This window comes from Myzus persicae, unplaced genomic scaffold, assembly GCF_001856785.1.
Source record: "Myzus persicae strain clone G006 unplaced genomic scaffold, MPER_G0061.0, whole genome shotgun sequence".
NCBI classification, from domain to species: Eukaryota; Metazoa; Arthropoda; class Insecta; order Hemiptera; family Aphididae; genus Myzus; species Myzus persicae.
Window position 1 is genome coordinate 40,853 of NW_019103928.1, and position 19,888 is coordinate 60,740.

At 30.5% G+C, this 19,888-nt stretch overlaps 1 protein-coding gene across 1 annotated transcript in view; it reads left to right on the top strand.

Moving 5' to 3' along the window:
- Positions 1 to 10,976: 10,976 nt before the first annotated feature.
- The window catches only part of LOC111036458 (tachykinin-like peptides receptor 99D), an 84,336-nt gene continuing 75,424 nt past the window's right edge, over positions 10,977 to 19,888 (top strand). Inside the window, exons 1-2 of the mRNA XM_022318483.1 lie at positions 10,977 to 11,071; positions 18,263 to 18,478. Coding sequence (XP_022174175.1) covers positions 10,977 to 11,071; positions 18,263 to 18,478 — 311 coding nt within the window. The remainder of the gene's footprint in view (positions 11,072 to 18,262; positions 18,479 to 19,888) is intronic.

Here is a 19,888-nt window from a genome sequence, read left to right on the forward strand (position 1 = left end):
TAAACTTTCGGAACAATTATATTAGAACATAATATGAAAGCCTCGGGTGCAGAAAAGGTAATACAATAACTAGGTGACATGTGACTATTTTAGTTTTAACTGCCAGAACTCAGTATATAATACAAAACGTTAACTTTGTGGGAATTCTAATGAAACGTTAAAGCTGTAATACAAACTGCGTACGAATATTATTAATAAAAATCCTTACAGTGCTGAAGTACTTACTATACTTTGGCAGGGACACTAAACAATCAATCATTTATTATCTATCGTGTTAAATTGTATTATTATATTATGTTTTTTTTTTTTTTTTTGAATGATTGCCGTTAAAGTTTTAAAATTACGTTGATATTTCTCTGTCGTAACACGATCATATACTTGCTGTGCTGTGCAGACTAAATAAATTAAATCCAAAAATGAACGATGACTGATGTTGAATGGTGACAAATTCAAACGGTGAATCCTACCAATTGACCTGTGGCCTGTCTTTACCCGTTTCGAGTGTAGACATATTTTTTAGTCACTACTTTTGATTTAGTACAGTAATTATCGCTACTTTGCTGTAAATCTAGGGCGATTCATAATTCGTTACTTTTTTTTCATTAGAATAGTAATGACAATAGGATCTGACTGGAATGTAAAATATCAGTGAAACTCTGGCAGTAAGTTTACAGCAATGTGATTTATATTTTCTGAAACACAAGTCGTGAACTTAAAAGTAATGTACCATATTACTTCTTAGAATGAGTACATTTTTAATTTTTTACGAATCTTGTTATTTTTCATTTAGGATACGCTGTAAATAAGAGTAGAAAAATCAACGGTTAGTTAAAAAATAATTTAGTGTCGCTCTTTCTAATTTCAAAATTCTATCAACAAAATAACGACAGAGCCATTTACAAAGCAATACCACTCATAAAAAAAATTTTGAAAATCTATACTACCTACTTCAAAATATAGAGGGAAAGTTCCAACTACTGGTATCGTGTCATCTGGTGCAATCAATGTTATTTGACTGCACCAAAGTCGAACAAGAGTCGTTCGTAAAATGACGAACCTTCGCCATTGTGTAGCCATTCGATTATATCAAACTATTATGTTGCAGTATAGAATGCATTTAAGTGTAATTGTTAGATTAGGGTAGCCTGCAGGTTCGAAGGCACCTCAATCGTCTGTCGATATCTACGATTCGTCGTGGCACCAGCCCATGTCGTAATATTCCTCATTCCGATTCATCACGACTCGACAACGGCGGAAACGATTAATTACGTAAATCAAAATACCATCGGGACGCAAGTCGGATACCTATACAGACAATACAGTCGTAATGGAAATCGAATATTTTGAACGGCTCCGATATAATCGTTTCTATCGGAGCCCATTTGGGGGAGATAATGAGTGCGTCTGAAACCATCCATTCGATCGAGTCACCGTAAGGATAGGTATGCCGCGATGTCATCGAGACGGATTTCTCTCGTCTGTCGACTGCTCCTGGCCGAGCCCACTTATAAACGCCCACAACGATTCACGGCGACCTCCGTTCATTCGGTAGTATGATGGAAAATATAAAAACAGTAAACGAAAAAAATAAATAAACCACCGTAGAAATAACTCTGCAGAGCATTTGAGCCATATTTTTGCGACGTCCGATCTCGTCGCATATTTTTCAAACGGGATTCTTACGTGCTCGATGAATCGATTTATCCGAATTGAAATGCTAATGCTGCAATAAAACGGACCACTCGCGCGGACCGTTGTTGCCACACGTGATCCCGTCGCAGTATATGTATTTTTTTTTTTTTGGTCCTTACAGATTTAAAATATATATACGTAATACATCAATATCGATAGTTAATGATACGAAGGACGAAACCTTTCTCACGCAAAACGGATATCCATTATTGAGACCACGGATAGTGAGCTCTATATAGACGTATGTATTAAATAAAATATACATTATAATTTGTACTGTGTGTTAGAAAAAATAAGAAAAATAAACATTAAGAAAAAAACGTATAGGTACAAATACTTTTCCTGTTTTCGAAAAAGTATATTGACAAAGTTTTTCACGTGTGAGATGATATTTCAGTTTTATTCAATCAAAGTTTGTAACAAACCTTAATCATATTATAATGATATAAATTTTCAAGTCGATATCAATAATAAGATTGTTTTTATGTTGCAGCATAATATTTTATTTCATAAATGATTTTTTTACCTACCCACACAAAGTAAACAATTTAGGAAATAAATAATAGTATAATATCATATGCAGCTTATACTTGAACGTGTTCAATTTTTTAAAATAATATTTACGCAGATTTTTATATCATTATAATTTATAAGTTATTCCTGTAAATATTTCTATACATTAGATAATATATTAATATATTACATGTTATATAATATTATGTACAGTTGCTTTTTTAATTAGATAAATAATAATATATTAATCTATGGCATACCGGCATACAGCATACTTAACATTGTTTTATTTTTCTAAAATAATAAATAATCAATAAGATAGAATACGAATATGATTGTGAAATATATTTATTTTACCTTTTTTTTTTATTAATTATCTTTTAGTCGGTAACTTATTTTATAAAACCTAAAAAGAAAGTCTACATTGATATTTTAATACACTTTTTGAAATAAATGTAATGCGTATTAATTAATACCTATAGATTTAAGAAATGCTATAGCAAACTCGTTTTAAAAATACATTTTTCAATAATAGTTAGAAAAAATATTATCTTGAACTTAATGAATTAAGATTTAACACCTAATAGCTTTGTCCATTTATTCAATTTCCATTAGATTTGAGTATGTGACTCTAACTCTTGAGGCATCTTCTTTTAATAGACGATCTTGAATTGACCCTGGAGCCATGCCGACACCAAATATGTCTCGAATAATCGTTGTTAGTTCCGACGAAAAACCACATTTTGAAGCAAGATTTTTGACACGTGCACCCCATTGGCACACCGATTCATCCTGTCTTTGTTTAGCTTGATAAAATGTATACCAAGCCGCGAAGAACGATTTTATTGGTTTGAAATATTTGTTCAACATTTTCATTAGAGTGTCATACTCAACATCGTTAGGCGTGCTAGGAACACATAGACTAAAAAGTACTTAATGAATTTCCTCACTGACGGATGAAAATAAAATTGCCCTTTTTTGAATATTGTTTTCAATTGCATTTGCCAAAAAAAAAATTCGTCAATTTTAACTCAAAAAGTGTAATGTCCATACCTGTTTCAAAAGTTCCAGGTGACCCAATGACTTGATTGAAGTTCATTATTTATTCTGTCTTATTAATTGCCATTTTGTATTAGTATGAATACAACACTTGAAACTTCTAATGCACTATAGTGACTACGATTATTATTTTCTTCGTCGCCAATTTGTTGAGTATTATTAATATGAATAATAACATAAACGTGTTTTGTAAACCTTTATTAATTGACAGCATACATCATAATGATGTACATTGTAATTCTACTCGATAATGATCGATGGACAGTCCCCACCGATCGTAATCTGATACTGCCTAATATTATAATTAATATAAATACTACACGTGTAATATAGTGTAATCTAAATGCTGAATATGCACACGGTCCATACGGAATCACAAAACAAAATAATGTTTACGATCACTACTATTTTATTTTTATTTTTGGGAGATGTAATACATACCGGTATTGCAACTCTTTTAAAGAAACTGAAATCTGCAGTAATTGTTTTTATTATTGCGTAATTTAAAAAATGGACATAACGATATTAGTGTGCAGTTTGGCTGAAAGCTACATAAAAGTATAGTTTAATGGGTTCATCTGACGTGATCATGACGGTTCAAATTGTACGCACATGATTTGTGGCTCATATTTTTCGTTTTTATCATTCACTATTTCACGGCGTCCCTCGTAGTATGCCTTGCAAGGAGATGTCGTCTGTTTTCGAAAACTTTTATACAGTCTCAGCTCTTTTTCGTATACACGCATAAAAGTATTGCTTAATAGCTATCCATATCATATATCTTATTTTTTATTTAACAAATCGTATTGTCAGCTCTTCTGGGGAGCTCGGAGATATGTGTATGTATTTAAATCTTCTAACTCATACTGATCTTGCCCTTGCCAGTTGCCTTCTCCAAAAATGTGACAACACCAAACTAGTTGGATTCACTTTTTTGGATTCTGAACGATAAATGTATTGATTTTACAATGATGTGTGTGCGTGTTTTTTTTTTTATTTGTGTCAGTAGACACACGTTAAGTAGTGAAATAAAGTTATTCTCCGTTTAAATATTTCGTTTCGTCTGCAATTTAAACTTCAAATTTAAAAAAAAATTATGTGTATATTTTTTAAGAGTTCCGATTTCATTGTGAACCATAATAATGAGGAACATAGTGTTCAATTTACAAATCTTACCAATACAAATTGAACATATTGTACATTTTTAACTATACAAAATCTTGATTCATATTGATTTTTATGAATTTTAATCTACAAATAATTTTCACATTTTCAAATTCAACTTCAGACACTTATAAAAATTATGGTGAACTCACACTCATTTTTTTTTTTATATATAAATATTGATGATTAATTGTAGTAAAGACGATAATGAATAAAGTATTTAGATAAAGATATTTGATTTTCAGATACGAATTCATAGAAAACAATTTTTAAATACACTTACTCAAAATATATATGATCGGTTTTTTTTAGTTAACTTGGACACCACACAAGCATTTTCAGTGCGGCCCAGTATTCTGCTGAAGTAGACAAAAATAAAAATAAACTCTAAAAATGGATAATATTATAGTTACATTCAATATAGTTTAATACATTTTTTAATTTTTTTTTTTGTAACACTTAAAATTCACAGAATAAAACTAAAATTGTCCTCAAAAATAAAATATTGTTTCTAATTTTTACGTTTATTTTCCTTACAATTTTAATAATAGAAAAATAATAGGTTTAGGGAATAATAATAAAAAAACACAAGACGAGGCACAGTAAGCAGTTCAGTGGTAGGTACGTGATTGCGAGGCGTGTGCTCAAAGCGTAGGCCAGTGGTCATCTCCATACGTTCATACGGCCAATCTCGTGATCGGACGACTGCAGTCGCTGGAGACTTCGGTGCTCTGTCATTTTTTTTTACATTGCAGAGAATGTGATTTTCGATATGACTAATACTACACATCATAATAATCTTAGTCGGTGACCACTGACATTTTCAGCACATTACAGCATTACATAATAGTAAAGTATACGCTTCGTAACTATAGTATCGTATATTTGTATGCATTTTTAATTTTTTTCTGTACGCGCGTATGCACCAAAAAAAAATCAGATATTATCCACCTAATAACAGTGGACTAAGGTTTTCACAGAGCTCGTACAAGCCTAAACACCTTCGCCTCAGTCAAGTCCAAATGTATATTATTTTAGTAAGCTACAGACATTATATTATAATCGAACATTGTCTTAAATTAATTTCAACAACTTTATACTTCACTTATTAATCCATAGGCTTTAACTTCCTCGAGAAACTGATGTATATCGCATATAAATTCTGACATATACGTATAGGTACCACGTGTACATACCCACTGCGTATTGTTACAAATCGCATCCATATAGCAGACTGTGAGTTCGGTAATTACCTACAACGAATTTATAATATTTTATTCAATTCGTGGGAAAGAAAATATACTAAAACTGGATACGGTAAATCATTTATGACACCAGCTGAAATGTTTTAAAACTGCCGTAAATAACGACACTCAAATCGCACAGGTCATGCCAACCGTATGTTCCTCAACAACCGACGTTGTAGGAGTTGTGGTGTTGATGTAATATTGAAACAGCATGTTATATAATGGAATCTTTTACCATTTCAATCATGATTATTTAGAACTATGAAGTCGATATCAGGTACCTATTTATTATTTAATAATAATTAAAGTATTAATTTACGCATTCCATAATATGGTAGGTAATAACAAAACATTTGATTTGTTCACTTCAATCAGTGGAGTACAAGTTTGTTATATTTTTTTTTTTTTTTAATCGATGTAGTCACTGTCTTGGTGTTAAGTTTACTGTTTTTTCTATTTATTAGTTTTTGGAGAAATACTTGATATTTTATGAATTTTATTTTTATTGTGTTTAATATGTTTGATAATAGGTATCTTAAAGCCTTCTAATTAGTTTTTATTATTGAAAATCTCAAACTTACAACAAAAAACCCCTAAATGATTGTAAAACAAAAAAAAAAAAATTAAAAATAATCAATAAATAGTAATCTAAAGTATAATGTATTAGTCAGTTACTGTATAACCAGCAGCTGACAAGTACAGAATATTTATACAAGATTAATTGATCACAAGGGAATAATTTAATACAATTACATGATTTTATACATTTTATAAGTTATTGATGTACGGGGATTCATATCAAACACGTATATAGTATTAATTTGAGAATGTCAATCATTGAAGTCAAACGTTTTTTATAGTAATAATTTTTTACCTTTTTTAGAATTTCTCTTTATAGAGTGACAGCTTCTTCCATTTTTACTTTAACGATAGGTGAAGAGAAATTCAGTTAAGGTGTCGTTGTTGCCTGTAGGACATCAGGAGTAGACCAACGGCTGCATGATTTTAATTTAATTTTCGGCCATTGTGTTCTACACAATCAAGTTTTAAGTGCCTGAGTCAATGTGAAGGACCTTTGATGCACAACTTTAATGAGTGTACCAAGTTGTACAAGTTGTACAGTACTCGAGTATTTTGATTAAGTGTGCACAATTAAGCAAACAAACCTATGCAGTTTTAAATATTTTTGTTGGATATCGGATGTTGACATTTTTATCAAATTAAAAAAAAAAAAAAACAATGAATTATTTTTTCTTCGTCTTAATTATATAAAATATGAAAAAAAAAAGGGAAGTCATCCTGCTGCATAGTAGGTGTCGGTGTACCTATCGTCATTCAACACATGTAGGAAAGCATTGGTAAAGTATTAAATTTGAATTCAATGATAAATTATTGTACACGAAATACTATTCTGAATGGAGACAGTCTGTCGGGCTTTATGTCTTTTTTTTAAATTATATGTTTGGATTGCTATTAGCTAACTTTGTATTGATTTTGCAAATGATGTGTGTTTTTTATTTTTGTGTCTGTTATCACCTAATAACATGTACTTATTATGATTGTCTTAAATTAATGTAAAGTTTCCAGACATAAATTCTCGTTAATCAAGTTTTATTCGTCGAAACAAACCTTAAAAATCGCCAGGCCGTCGCTGTGGTTAAAGTGCACCTCACAAAACTCTGCGGGTTCCCGATTGTGAGTTGTTAGAGCACTGTTTTATTGTTTTCCCACACAGAGTTTTCTATTTGTCATTATCTGTTTTGTGTAATTTATAATTTTAACTGCACATAAAACATGACGTCACACCCACAATATTGTTTTGTATTGTACATAGTGGGAGACCCAAAACCATCGTATAATTATTAAATCGTTATTGCATCACTGGAATATTATTTAAGCCGAGCAACAATTTTTCTTCTTATCTCGAAGTCAACTATAGTCCATTTGCAGTTATAGTTGAATATATCATAAATAATACACACGTACAACAGAAACAACCAATATATGTTGTTTCTTATCAACCAACTATGTAATAACTTTTATTCTTATACACTGTTGAAATAATTTAGGATTATTTGGGTATTGTATGTTTATTGTCAATATCCAATTGCATGTAGGTTCATACCTACTAGCTGATCCTGCACAGTCTTGCCACCGATAAATTAAATTCCGAAGGATTTACCCCTTTTTAGAGGCCGTTAAATTTAAACTTCGCAGATATTTCACACAATTACTTGGTTGTATAGGACCAAATATAAAATACAGGTCTAAAATTATATCCACCCATTTTATTTATTGCCCACATTGGTAAAATATATACATAAAAAAATTATTTTATCTACAATATTCGTATAATATTTAGAAAAGTCGAAAAGTAACCTATGCTACTGCGGGTCTATAGCTGAAGCTATTGACGACAATTTTATGAAAATCGGTCGGAAACTGAGGGATTTCATAAGGGTCTTCCGCTTCAAGCCTTTGATTTTTTATTGGTAGTGGGTATTATTAAATATAGCTGCAGGATGTAATTGTCCTGTGAAAAATTAAATAACTACAGTAGATTTACCCTGTCTTAAGCTCCGTTTAATGTAAGCTATACAGCTAAAACGCAGTAATTTGGGCGATTTTGACCAAATATAATAACAGGTCTAAAATTATATACAATTATAACAACTAGTTTATTTTATGTAACCAGTGGTAAGCCGACTAATCCCTGTGTGAGCCCCTCTTTAAAATGCAAAATTAAAAAATTGGCTTCGAGGTACATCGTCGGGTAGGTATATTATATTACCTCACACACACAAACATTGCATTTTATTAATATAGATAATAAAAACATGGATTATATTCCTTAATGTAAAGTTAGTTATAGTTAATAATTAGATATATTTGTCAGTTATTTAAGTGACATCCTAAATTTTTCCATGCACCATTATAATTAAAATAGAATAAAATTCAGCTACGGTTATAATTTATTGTTTTGAATAAAATTAAAAATGTTTCTATTCATAGACTGTTCAACAAAAATTCCTAAATAATTGTTATTCCTCTTTTACTTAAATTATTATATAAGAAAATACGGTGAGTTGAATAATTATTTAATTCACAGAGTATACAAGTACTTTTTACTACCGAAACATTTTTCTAAACATAAATTGTATATGACACCATATAAAGTCGATTGTTTAGTTTAAATTTACCAATTAATTGTTCAAAAATATATTTTAGTTAATAAATGCATTTAATTTAAAACAAAAGTAGGTAGGTCATTGATTTTGCAATTTTATTATTTATTAAACCCTAAAAATCTATATGTGGTTAATGAAATGATAAAAAAAAAATAATAATAATCTACTTATAAAATATATACTTAAAATTAAAAGAAAAAACTTCTAAATGGTTAGTTTAGAATATATTATATATTTTATTAATGTACAACTGTACATGTACCTACGGTTTTTATTTTTTTATTACTTAAGTTTTACCATTGCTTTGAAATAAAATCTGAATAAACTTTAAATTGTTTTAAAAAATGTCTATAAAGAAAAAAACACTGTGGATTTCAAATAGGAACAGTTGAAAAGAACCAGAGTAAAATTATACTTGATGCTAACTTTATATAACTTGAGCTTTAATTTTTTTTAACAATAACTAAAATAATTAATTCACTACAACTTTTAAGCCTTTTCCGTGTAATATTATGTAAATATTTCTTAAAACTCACTAAAATACATACTCTTTAATTTATAATTTCCAGAGATCGTCAATTGTGCAATTAAAATTAATTCTCATTGGTAGCAATATAATCGGATTACAATTGGTTATATTTTTATTGCACTGTTGAATTTGTTTTAAACAAATATTTATTTTTTATTTAATAATAACCCTCGGCATCAAGGCTATTGGGATAATACAATTTTTTTTAAAGCATGTGTTTTAATGTTATAACTTAAGTGCTAAGAAAAATAGTGGTATGTAATGGATAAATATTTATTTTAAAAGAAAGGACTAAGAAATATAAATTAAACAATATTTAAAGGTAAAAATGTTATAGGTAATCGTGCTAAAACATAAATCTTACTTCCAAATTGTAATATACTTATAATCGCTGTGTGAGTAACAAGAAAAAAATATTATATAATCATATTTCCTTAGGTTTAAATACTTTTCTGCTTTAGATGTCGTCATATTGTGATATATCATAAAATATTATTAAGTACGATTTATCATCGAATGTATAAAGAAGTATATGTTTATGGACTCAATTATAACGAATAGCGTTTGTAATTGAATATCCTTTTACGAATAATATGTTACACGTCAGACAGTGATTCATCTAACGGCAAAAATAATATCTCTTGATGGTATTCTTATTTCTTTGTTAATTGAAAAAGCTCTAATCCCGGATGGTTGTCCAACATAACGATTTCGGGATTGTTCCTGGAAAACCGTCTCCTGGCAAATGAAAAATAGTCTTGTCTCTTTGCCCAAGTATTTAGCAAGCGGAATTAATTATAAGACCCTCTACGTTAACCCTTGATGTCTGATACAATTTAAATTTACAGAGCGTAAATAGTAGAATGTACATTCGAATAGTTGTGTATTTTTCAAACGTTAGTTTTTCTTGATTTCCGTATACCTGCATAAACAAAGTAAATGTACATTGCGTCCAAACGTCGTTAAAACATAATATTATATAATGTAATACAGAATAAATTACGTTTACAAAGGACCAGAAAAAATAGGTCATAACTCATAATAATAGATAGTCATAACAACCATCATTTAAAAAAAAAGTTATTACAGAACAGTGTAGGTACATTATGTAATATTTTAATCATAAAATGTCATCCCTAATATTTTTTTAAAGTTATTTTCATTCCATATTTTTATCAAAAAAAATAGCAACGACATATTATTGATGATATATGACCAAGATTATTTTGAATGGTCTTGAAGACTCAGTTTTCTAAGTTATATGAAGTCCGGGATTTCCAATTTTCGAATTTTTTTTTAAATATTTTAATTAATGTTACGATTTTTATCTTGTCATTATCCCACCCAAGTTGAAATGTTTATTTTTGGAATTAGTTTTTCACTCAAGTTATGTTGTTGATTCCAATTATTTGGTCAGTGGATTATTTGACCAGATTACAAAACATAAATAATTTTTTACTTATAATTTTTTTATTATTATTATTTTTATGTAAGATCAGTTTTAGGAGTTTGGTAAAAAGGTTCTGAATTGGGTTTTTATGACTACATATAGCTCTGGGATCACTTGCATCGTTACCTCGAAGTATGAATTGGGTGATTATTGGAAAATGGTCTCTGCTCGTTAAATTGAATAGTACGTCCAAACTCCCAATTGTAGTCATTGAACAAGAGCAGAATATGTGAATACAAGGTTAATATGAGAAAATTCTCTTTCGGGTATATTATTACGAGTAGGATATACGTTTTTTAGATATGCAGTATTATCATTTCCGAGTAACTTGTCAATTTACTTCTCCCAGTTGCCTGTTTTTTTTAGATCCCCACTTTATGACTGTCGAAGTCACCAGTTATAATGAAGGTTTTATGCATTTGTTTTAATATCGTTTTCTTCGTATTGAATCTTTTCAGGGCTGTACTCTAATATAGAAGAACCAACAAGATCATCTAAAAAAAAAAAAAATAGAATCCCATGGCCTAGGTCGGTGTCATCCCAAATGCACTTTTACGACCATTTGTAGTGGTCTTCTACTGTTTAATAAATTCAAATTTGTGTAAATGAATATCAGTTGGTGAATATAATAATATGTTGACTATTAAGGCCATGAGTTCTTGATCATAGGTTATTTTTATTGAACTTCTTGTAGGTAATCGGTTTTATGATAAGTGGTTCACTATGATTTTGACTGAGAAAGTCTTGCGTTGTTTTATTTGTGAGGCTTGATTTTGTATTCTAAAAACGAATAAAATGATTTTGGATGATACGATCTTGACCATTCCTATATCATGTATATGATATTCGTTTTGAGACATGTCAATAATTATAGAATTTAACACTAATGTTAACACTGTGTTTTTCATTTGCAGTGCTTGAGGTAAATCTTAAGTAATTTTTTAGTATGGCGATTGTGTTTGATAAAGTAAACGGTGGAAGAATTGCTGATTTTAGAGTTATGGTTTTAAGAGAACAATATTGGTGACCTAACCATATTTAGTTATATACCTACCTATTCCATATTTTAACGTATTTGCTTAGATGGAACTCAAAATAGTTTATATTGTAACGAAAATCGGGACGAACGGGAATATAAATGGTGTTCTTAAAGGCTTATATTATAATATAGTACAGAAACCGATATTTTAGTTTGCTGTACATGGTTCAATATTTTACTTAATTGCAGTACAAGATCGTACAGGGTGTAATACCCATTTTGTAAGCTTGCAAAAACATTAACACTGTGAGTGCAAGTGTGATGTGATGTGAATGATAAAATACCTCATCCTCCTTAATAAAAAAATCATGAAATTGTTTAAAATAAACATATAATGTATATGTTATAATATTATATAAATATACGCTGGACTTTGTAGAAAATGTGAGCATTTTATAGTCAACGTAAATGTACTCGATCAAGTACCACGCACGTGAGTCTAGAAATCATTACGGTTTTCGAAATTACCAATAATCTAATTGTATTTTTTTCGAAAGTACTTCAAAATTAAATTAAGGCAGTCATTTTTGTTGTTGTTGTTGTTACAGTTTTGTCATTGACGTGCGTTGTTCAAACACACGAAACTAGATTACCATATTATAATCTAGTAAATCTTCCAAAAAAATTAATTAGGCAGGTATATCGAAGTACAACGTGTCATATTATTATTGTCATTATATAGGTAAACGAATGTGGTATTTCGATAAAAAAAAGATATCAAATTACAGGGTGTATTTATTATTTATATAGTTTTATGTTATTTATTTACATTGTAAACCATGTAAATCAAAAGTGGAAAACACAACGATTTCATTAGGAGACGCATATTTGTGATTTCCTATACATTCCTGTTTGAAAAATCAGATTTTAAATAATAAGTATGCAAGTATAGTATGATGTCGTTTTCTTTGAAGATCTTAAAGATTTCCGTATTATTTGGAAGTCTGCTAACGTCATTTACGATGATAACTATCGTGTTTTGAAGAGATAACACATCGAGCTATTCGCTGCAAAACTAACCAACTTCCTATACGACACCGATTCGTGACTCAATTATTACACAGTTACACACACTACGAGTACATAAGCATATTATTATATTCATAAACATATTATTATTATTATTATTATTATTATACATCGTGCGAGTGCGGTGCGTACGGAAATTGTTTTTACATTGTGCTCAAAGTCGGAAATGATAATATTATCGTTTAGACTGTTAAGAGCATCAGAACTCTGGTAATGCCGATTTGTACCGCAACCGATATGAATTTTGTGAATGCTCCATCCGAGACAACCTCCGGTTAGGTTCGGTCGTCCGATATACAATACGATTCATTATACAGACCGAAAGAAACTGTGTTGTGAGCGTATATAAATACGTACTCGAGATATAAATCAAATTTATCGTTTTTGGTGACGAACATTATGACACGTCGTGGAAAGACTATTTTTCGTTTTTATTGATCGTGTAATCCTATTAATATGTAGGTACCGGAAAAACCCCAATGTGCTGCGATCGTGTCTCTTGAATATTGGGTATTTTTCTTCGTTGGGTGTGTTTTTCGTACTCAATTGAACCAGCGCGTACCTATGTATGTTAATTTATTGCCATTGACATAAATTAATAATTAAGTAGGTATGGGAAGAGGAGGCGAATACAATTGCACCGGACTGTGATAAATTTTCAATACGTCATGGAGGTATACATTATGCAACGTTAGCCAATTATTTGGGCCTTCATTTTACAAACTATGTACAACTTTATCGAATATGGTATTGTTGTTCACTATAATATTGCCGTTGATTAAACTATAGCCGTGCTAAATCGTTATTATAATTATCGATTATTTAGCGGAAACTAGAAACCTGCCATAGATTTTAGTTTCATAGCGTAGAAATTGACGAACGAACAGCCTTAGCCGGTTAGTTGTAACGGGTTATTGTACACTCCAAGAGTCGCATTTGGAGATGGCGATATATCCTTTGAAATGGAAGTAACGAATACTGTGTAGTATACTGTCTTGTAAGTATGTTTTTTCTCACACTTTCGCCGAACATTAAATTTTCAATTCTGGTTGATACGATGGAAAATAACGTTTTCCGTCCAGCGAACAGTTAACGATTTTTTTCCGTCCAGTGGGTAGAAAAGTGGATATTCCCGGCGCACAACGGATGTTAATGTTTCCGTTTAAATCAGATTGTAAATCTACGTATAGGAGTAAATGTCGTTTGAGATTTGGAAGTTTAAAAGCCCTGCTATTATAATATTGAATAAGCTTAAAAACAATTCAGAAAATGTCCGGGGGGGACGGGTATTACATTTTTTTGAAGGGATTACCCTCAGAAGATCTCTCCTATTTACGCCTAAGAACATACATTAACGTATCGATACGTTTTATCTAATGTATCAAATATTATAGCTGGTGGGTAGATTACTCTCGTGCTGTTCTAGATGAAATGTTTTTTTGAATAGAAAACCTTCAGTTAATGTACAGTTTTATTGTATATTACATAATATTTCAAGTTCAATTTTTGACACGATTCGGTATTTAAACGAAAAAAAACGATTCAAGTAATTTTGTTGTAAGTTAAAAAATCTTGTTCGCAGAGATTTGAAACTTTTTGTAATTACGTATAATGTCATTTACGATACTCAACGATATTTTCTAACAAATTAGATTAATTTTAAACTATTCATTCCACCAACCTATTTACACCATTCTAACCGTTAAATGGTACACCGATATTGATTAATAACTTGAAAGTTAATAACAGCTGGTAATATCATATTATCGCATAGTATAATTTATAAGTACTTTATAAGCATGCGATTAGTTTTTTGCGATAATCAGTCTAACATGTATCACTAATGGAAAAATAAATTACTATACAGCAATCCTGTTCAATGATGAGGATATGAGGTACACTGGTCACGTATATTGCTACTATGCAGTAGCCACTACCCCGGGTTTTTTCTTTTTTATATTTCATTAAATTATGTGGTCGATCCAAATGTATAGTATATAATATTATTTTACTATTAACGTACCTCGGACCCCCTCCGGCGTCGTCTAAATTGAAAATTCGGCATTTATCGCTATCTCTTCGACTTTTCAGATCAATAGGTATTAAAGTATTAGGCCGCTTGTAATTTATTATTTTTACGGAAATTGCGGTTCCTCTATTTTGGACGCTGACCAATTCTATCATCACGATACGTCGATACCCATACCATTCCGCATATACCTATGATTACTCAATCCATTTCAACCCTCATTGAGCGGCATCGCATTAACTACATTAGCTGGTAATCATTTTATGATGGTAATATTTACGGTACTTATCCTTTTAAAACACACACACACACACACACACACACACACACACACACACACACACACACACACACTGACTTATANACACACACACACACACACACACACACACACACACACACACACACACACACACACACTGACTTATAATTAAATAGCTGTTAATTTTAATTAATCTGTTAACTATGTTCTTGTCGCTTTTATGTAATCTATAATTTTTGTCTCGCCAGCAGTCCTTGTGTGTTTTTATTCGCACTATACTCCGTACTAAGTACCCATGCCATGATAATAAGAACAATAATTTCAAAAAGCATTTTTTTTCTAGTTTTTAAACATATTTGTATTGTTCATAATATTGTATATTACATAATATGTATGATTGTATGAACATTAATCCATAAAGAGGCACACGACACACGTTTAATCTCGTATACATAATATTTTATAATGTGCATATATTTCGTTTGAACACATTACACACATTACAATATAATATGTGTTGTTATGACTAGCTGTTCAGCGTGCAAAACAAAATAATGGGATTAAAGGAAATAAATATCGTAGATTGAATTAGTAAGCTTATAACAATATTGAAATATTAAATAATTAACCAACATAAACACTATGTACCCGAAAGGTGCTTCAGTTTATATTTATCGTACAATAATAACATTATAATATGTATTATAATAGTAATAATAATAATAATAGTGCACTGCATTTTGGTACATCGCCGATTGGTACAATAATGTATGTTGTTTGTTGAGTATTATACATATGCAATATGCGTATTAGGTTAGAAATTCAATAGTGCAAATGTTTTATTCATGTATTTTCAGCTGCATTTTAGATTTTAAATAAACGTATAGGTAGGAGGTGCCTACCAAAAAAAATACACTTTTTAATAATAGAAATTCAATTTTTTTAAAAGGAAATATAGAATATTGTTTAACTGAATCAATACGCATATTCAACGCAGGTGTCAGAAATACTGCACACATCACATATGAACATATATATTTATAGGAAGATTTATCATTTATACAGATTTATATAGATTACGAAATTGGCAGGGTCTAGTGAAATCTCTTATACGTTCCTAAATCATTTTGAATGACCCTTTTTATGTTATCCTCGTGTAAGTGAAATGTACCATAATTTCAACTTATGTAGTACCAGCTATATTATGAGCCACACACACCGAGTACTGTTGTAAGAAATTGTATATAATATTATAACTAGAGCTAAGATTTTAATGACCTAAAAAATACACAAAAATGCACTGAAAAAATGAAAAAATGACCTAAAAACTCTAAAAAATGAACTTAAAAATGACCAAAAAATTTACTTAGATGAGCGAAAAAAATGTATTTTAAAAATAAATATTATTATTAATTATTAATTATGAACATAATAGACTTATGAATGTAACCGCTTTCAGTTTGTTTGATTTGTTGACTTAATTGTTTGCATTTTGTACAGTTAAGATCGATAGAACCACATAGGTACGTGTCGAATTCACTACTAAAGCTACTATTGTATACCTAAAAAGTCATGGGTTCGTAAATGGTTCGTTAGGTATTTAATCTTATCGGATGAATCGGGAATTAATGATATTACTTTTTCAATATCAATAGACTGGAGTAGGAAAGTACCAGTAGGTACTAATTGGGATTACCTTTACAACACATATTAAAAAATCTTAAAATAAACAAAAATTAGTTTAAATACACAAAATTAACTTAATATTTATAATATTACCCAAAAATGACCTTAACAATTCAATAAAATGAATTTAACACAACAATTTAAAAAAATGCGAAAATATGCAAAGTAAAAATTACATATTTTAAATTGTTATATTACGAAACAAATTTAGTTTTTGGTTAGAATTGTATAACACTTATAGAAAAAAAATTCAAAAGTCACCAATGTCCTTGGTCGACGCAATGCTTAAGCTGTTCCGGTAGCTTCACCGATGCCCCAAAAAAAAAACGGAACTGGCTATGTTTGAATTCAATTTTAATATGGGAACTCATATTTTTACGAATCGAAACGGAAGCTAAGGCTAGAATGATAAACAGGACCACTGTTGTAAAAAGTTTACAATACTTAATAAAATAAAAAAAAATTAATGAAAACTAAACACATTGCGACTATGCCGATAAAAAACAGTGAGTTAATTTTTTTAACCAAATTAATATGAGTACATTTTAAATGTAAAAAATATTCTGTTGTGAGCTTGAGAAATAAAGTTTATTTTATCAAATAAATTAATAATTTCATAATATTTGTTGTTTTTTTAAAATTAATATTCAACCTGTTACTATTTAATTGTGGATTATACTAAATTTGATTTAATTCAAAACCATTTTATCCTAACTGTATTTTATACACAATACACATGAATAATTTACATAATATTTCCATACATATAGTGTGATTATAATAATTACTTTAGTACAGTTATTATTAATAATAAGTAATAATTTTGATTTTGTTTGAAATATTATACTTGCAGATATAATAATATTACTGAAGTTTTTAAAACTACTCATTTCAAAAAAAAAAACGGATAGGACGTTTCATTAAAAATATAAGGATGACGACATCATCGGAATTTAATACCACCGATAATGCTTAAACGCAGCAAACTCTAATGTATTATTATGTTGTAAGCTTGTGACTTGTACTGTTGTATTAGTATTCTAGACGTTTGAACCGTTTGATCTCTCTGTGGTAAAGGCATGCGACTTGATTCCGGGCTACCGCCTTTCGTTTAAGCTCACAGTATCTTGCAAGATTATGGTACAAGTATCATTAAGCTCGGGGGTAAAAGAGGAAACATTTTAATAACATTATAAAATGTATTGACTCATGTATCGATAAGATTAAACCTATTTGAGAGTGTGTGTGTGTGTGTATGTGTGTGTGTGTGTGTGTGTTTGAGCGCTCGGTGTGTCCCACGAGGAGCTACTAATTTAAAATTGCGGAATAGGTTTTGCATTAATCCCATACCTAACCTAACCTCTTCGCGTTGCAGGTACATAGCGATAATTCACCCTCTGAGGCCGCGTCTAGGTCGGAAGACGACTCTGATGATAGCCACCAGCATTTGGGTGGTGGGCACCATACTGTCCATACCGAACCTGATTTTCTTCACAACGCACACGGAAGAGTTTCCCAACGGCGACCAGCGGGTCATTTGCTACGCCGAGTGGCCGGACGGTATCACCACGAATAGCTTCCAGGAATACGTGTGAGTATATTTATTATACTGTTATAATAAATCGCAAAATATAAACCTTTCACTGGTTTGTATACCATATGTACCGTGACCGGTAGACACCTGACGAATGTGTTCAAAAATAAAACAAAAAAACAAAAGATATAGAAACAGGCCAGTGCGGGGAAAATATGAAGGAATGCTGGAACTGGACTCATCGTCGAGTTTAATAGAGTAATATGATAAACTGTCCATATGGACGGTTTGAAATGACACAGTTACCTATAAGTGTAGAAATATCGTTATATCGAAAATATTTGCATCTAATTTAAATAGGTGCTGCATAAAACTGTTTCATTTATATAAGTCTTGGCTTCATAAAGCGTAATACTAAACATTTCGCCTCTGCTAACTGTCTACGTTCCCTTTACATCTCTCTAGTTCGTTCTCTGCTCCAGTATGGTACTGTTATCTGGCACCCATACCTAGCCAAAGACCAACTAAGAATTGAGCGTGTGCAGAATAAATTCCTGGCATACGCTGCTTTTATTCTTAAATTGCCCGATCCTTGCCATGACTATACTTATTCACGTGAAGTCCTAAGTCTTCCAACACTCCATTCCCGCAGTTCCCTTGCAGACCAAGACTTTATAATGGCTTTGCTCAATGGGCTACTTGACGCTCCCGACATATTATCAAATATATCCTTCAGAGTACCTTCACATAATACCCGCAACCAAGGACAGTTCTATATACCTGCACACTCTACATCATACGGCCATAACAACCCGATCCATCGCATGCTCCGATCTTTCCAATATTAATTCCACTCTAATTATTTTTTGTTCTCGTTATGTACTATTATATATTTATTTCCCGATATTTAACCATACATGTTGTCATGTTATAGTGCCTCACGGCGTATATCATGTAAAATTAATAAATAAATAAGTCATACACCTATTGGCAGTTGCACAGAATGTCCTTTGAATCACATAATGTAATATGTGAGTCAGTGTGTTTAGCATATATATTATTAAGAAAATTTTTTTCGATAGAATTCAAACACTGATACACTGATAGGTACAGACGTTTCATGACTAAACTGGATTAAATGTATGTAATCATATCTCCGCTGAAGCTACACGATTAGTGACCACATTAATTGTTAAAACATATAACATACCCACACGACAACCGGACAACGTTTATCAATTAAATGTAATCAACTGAAGCTTAATCTAATATTATATACAATAAATATAAAAAATATTTACTGAAGTAGCAATGTCGTACTGTATAAATATCAAATACTCATCGTTAAAAATTACCTTGGTAAACATTCATTTCGTTTTTACCAATATAAATCGTAAAAAATAAATTACATTGTCATTGTTTGGTATTAATAAGGCTACAATATTTAAATCAATACAATACATGCAC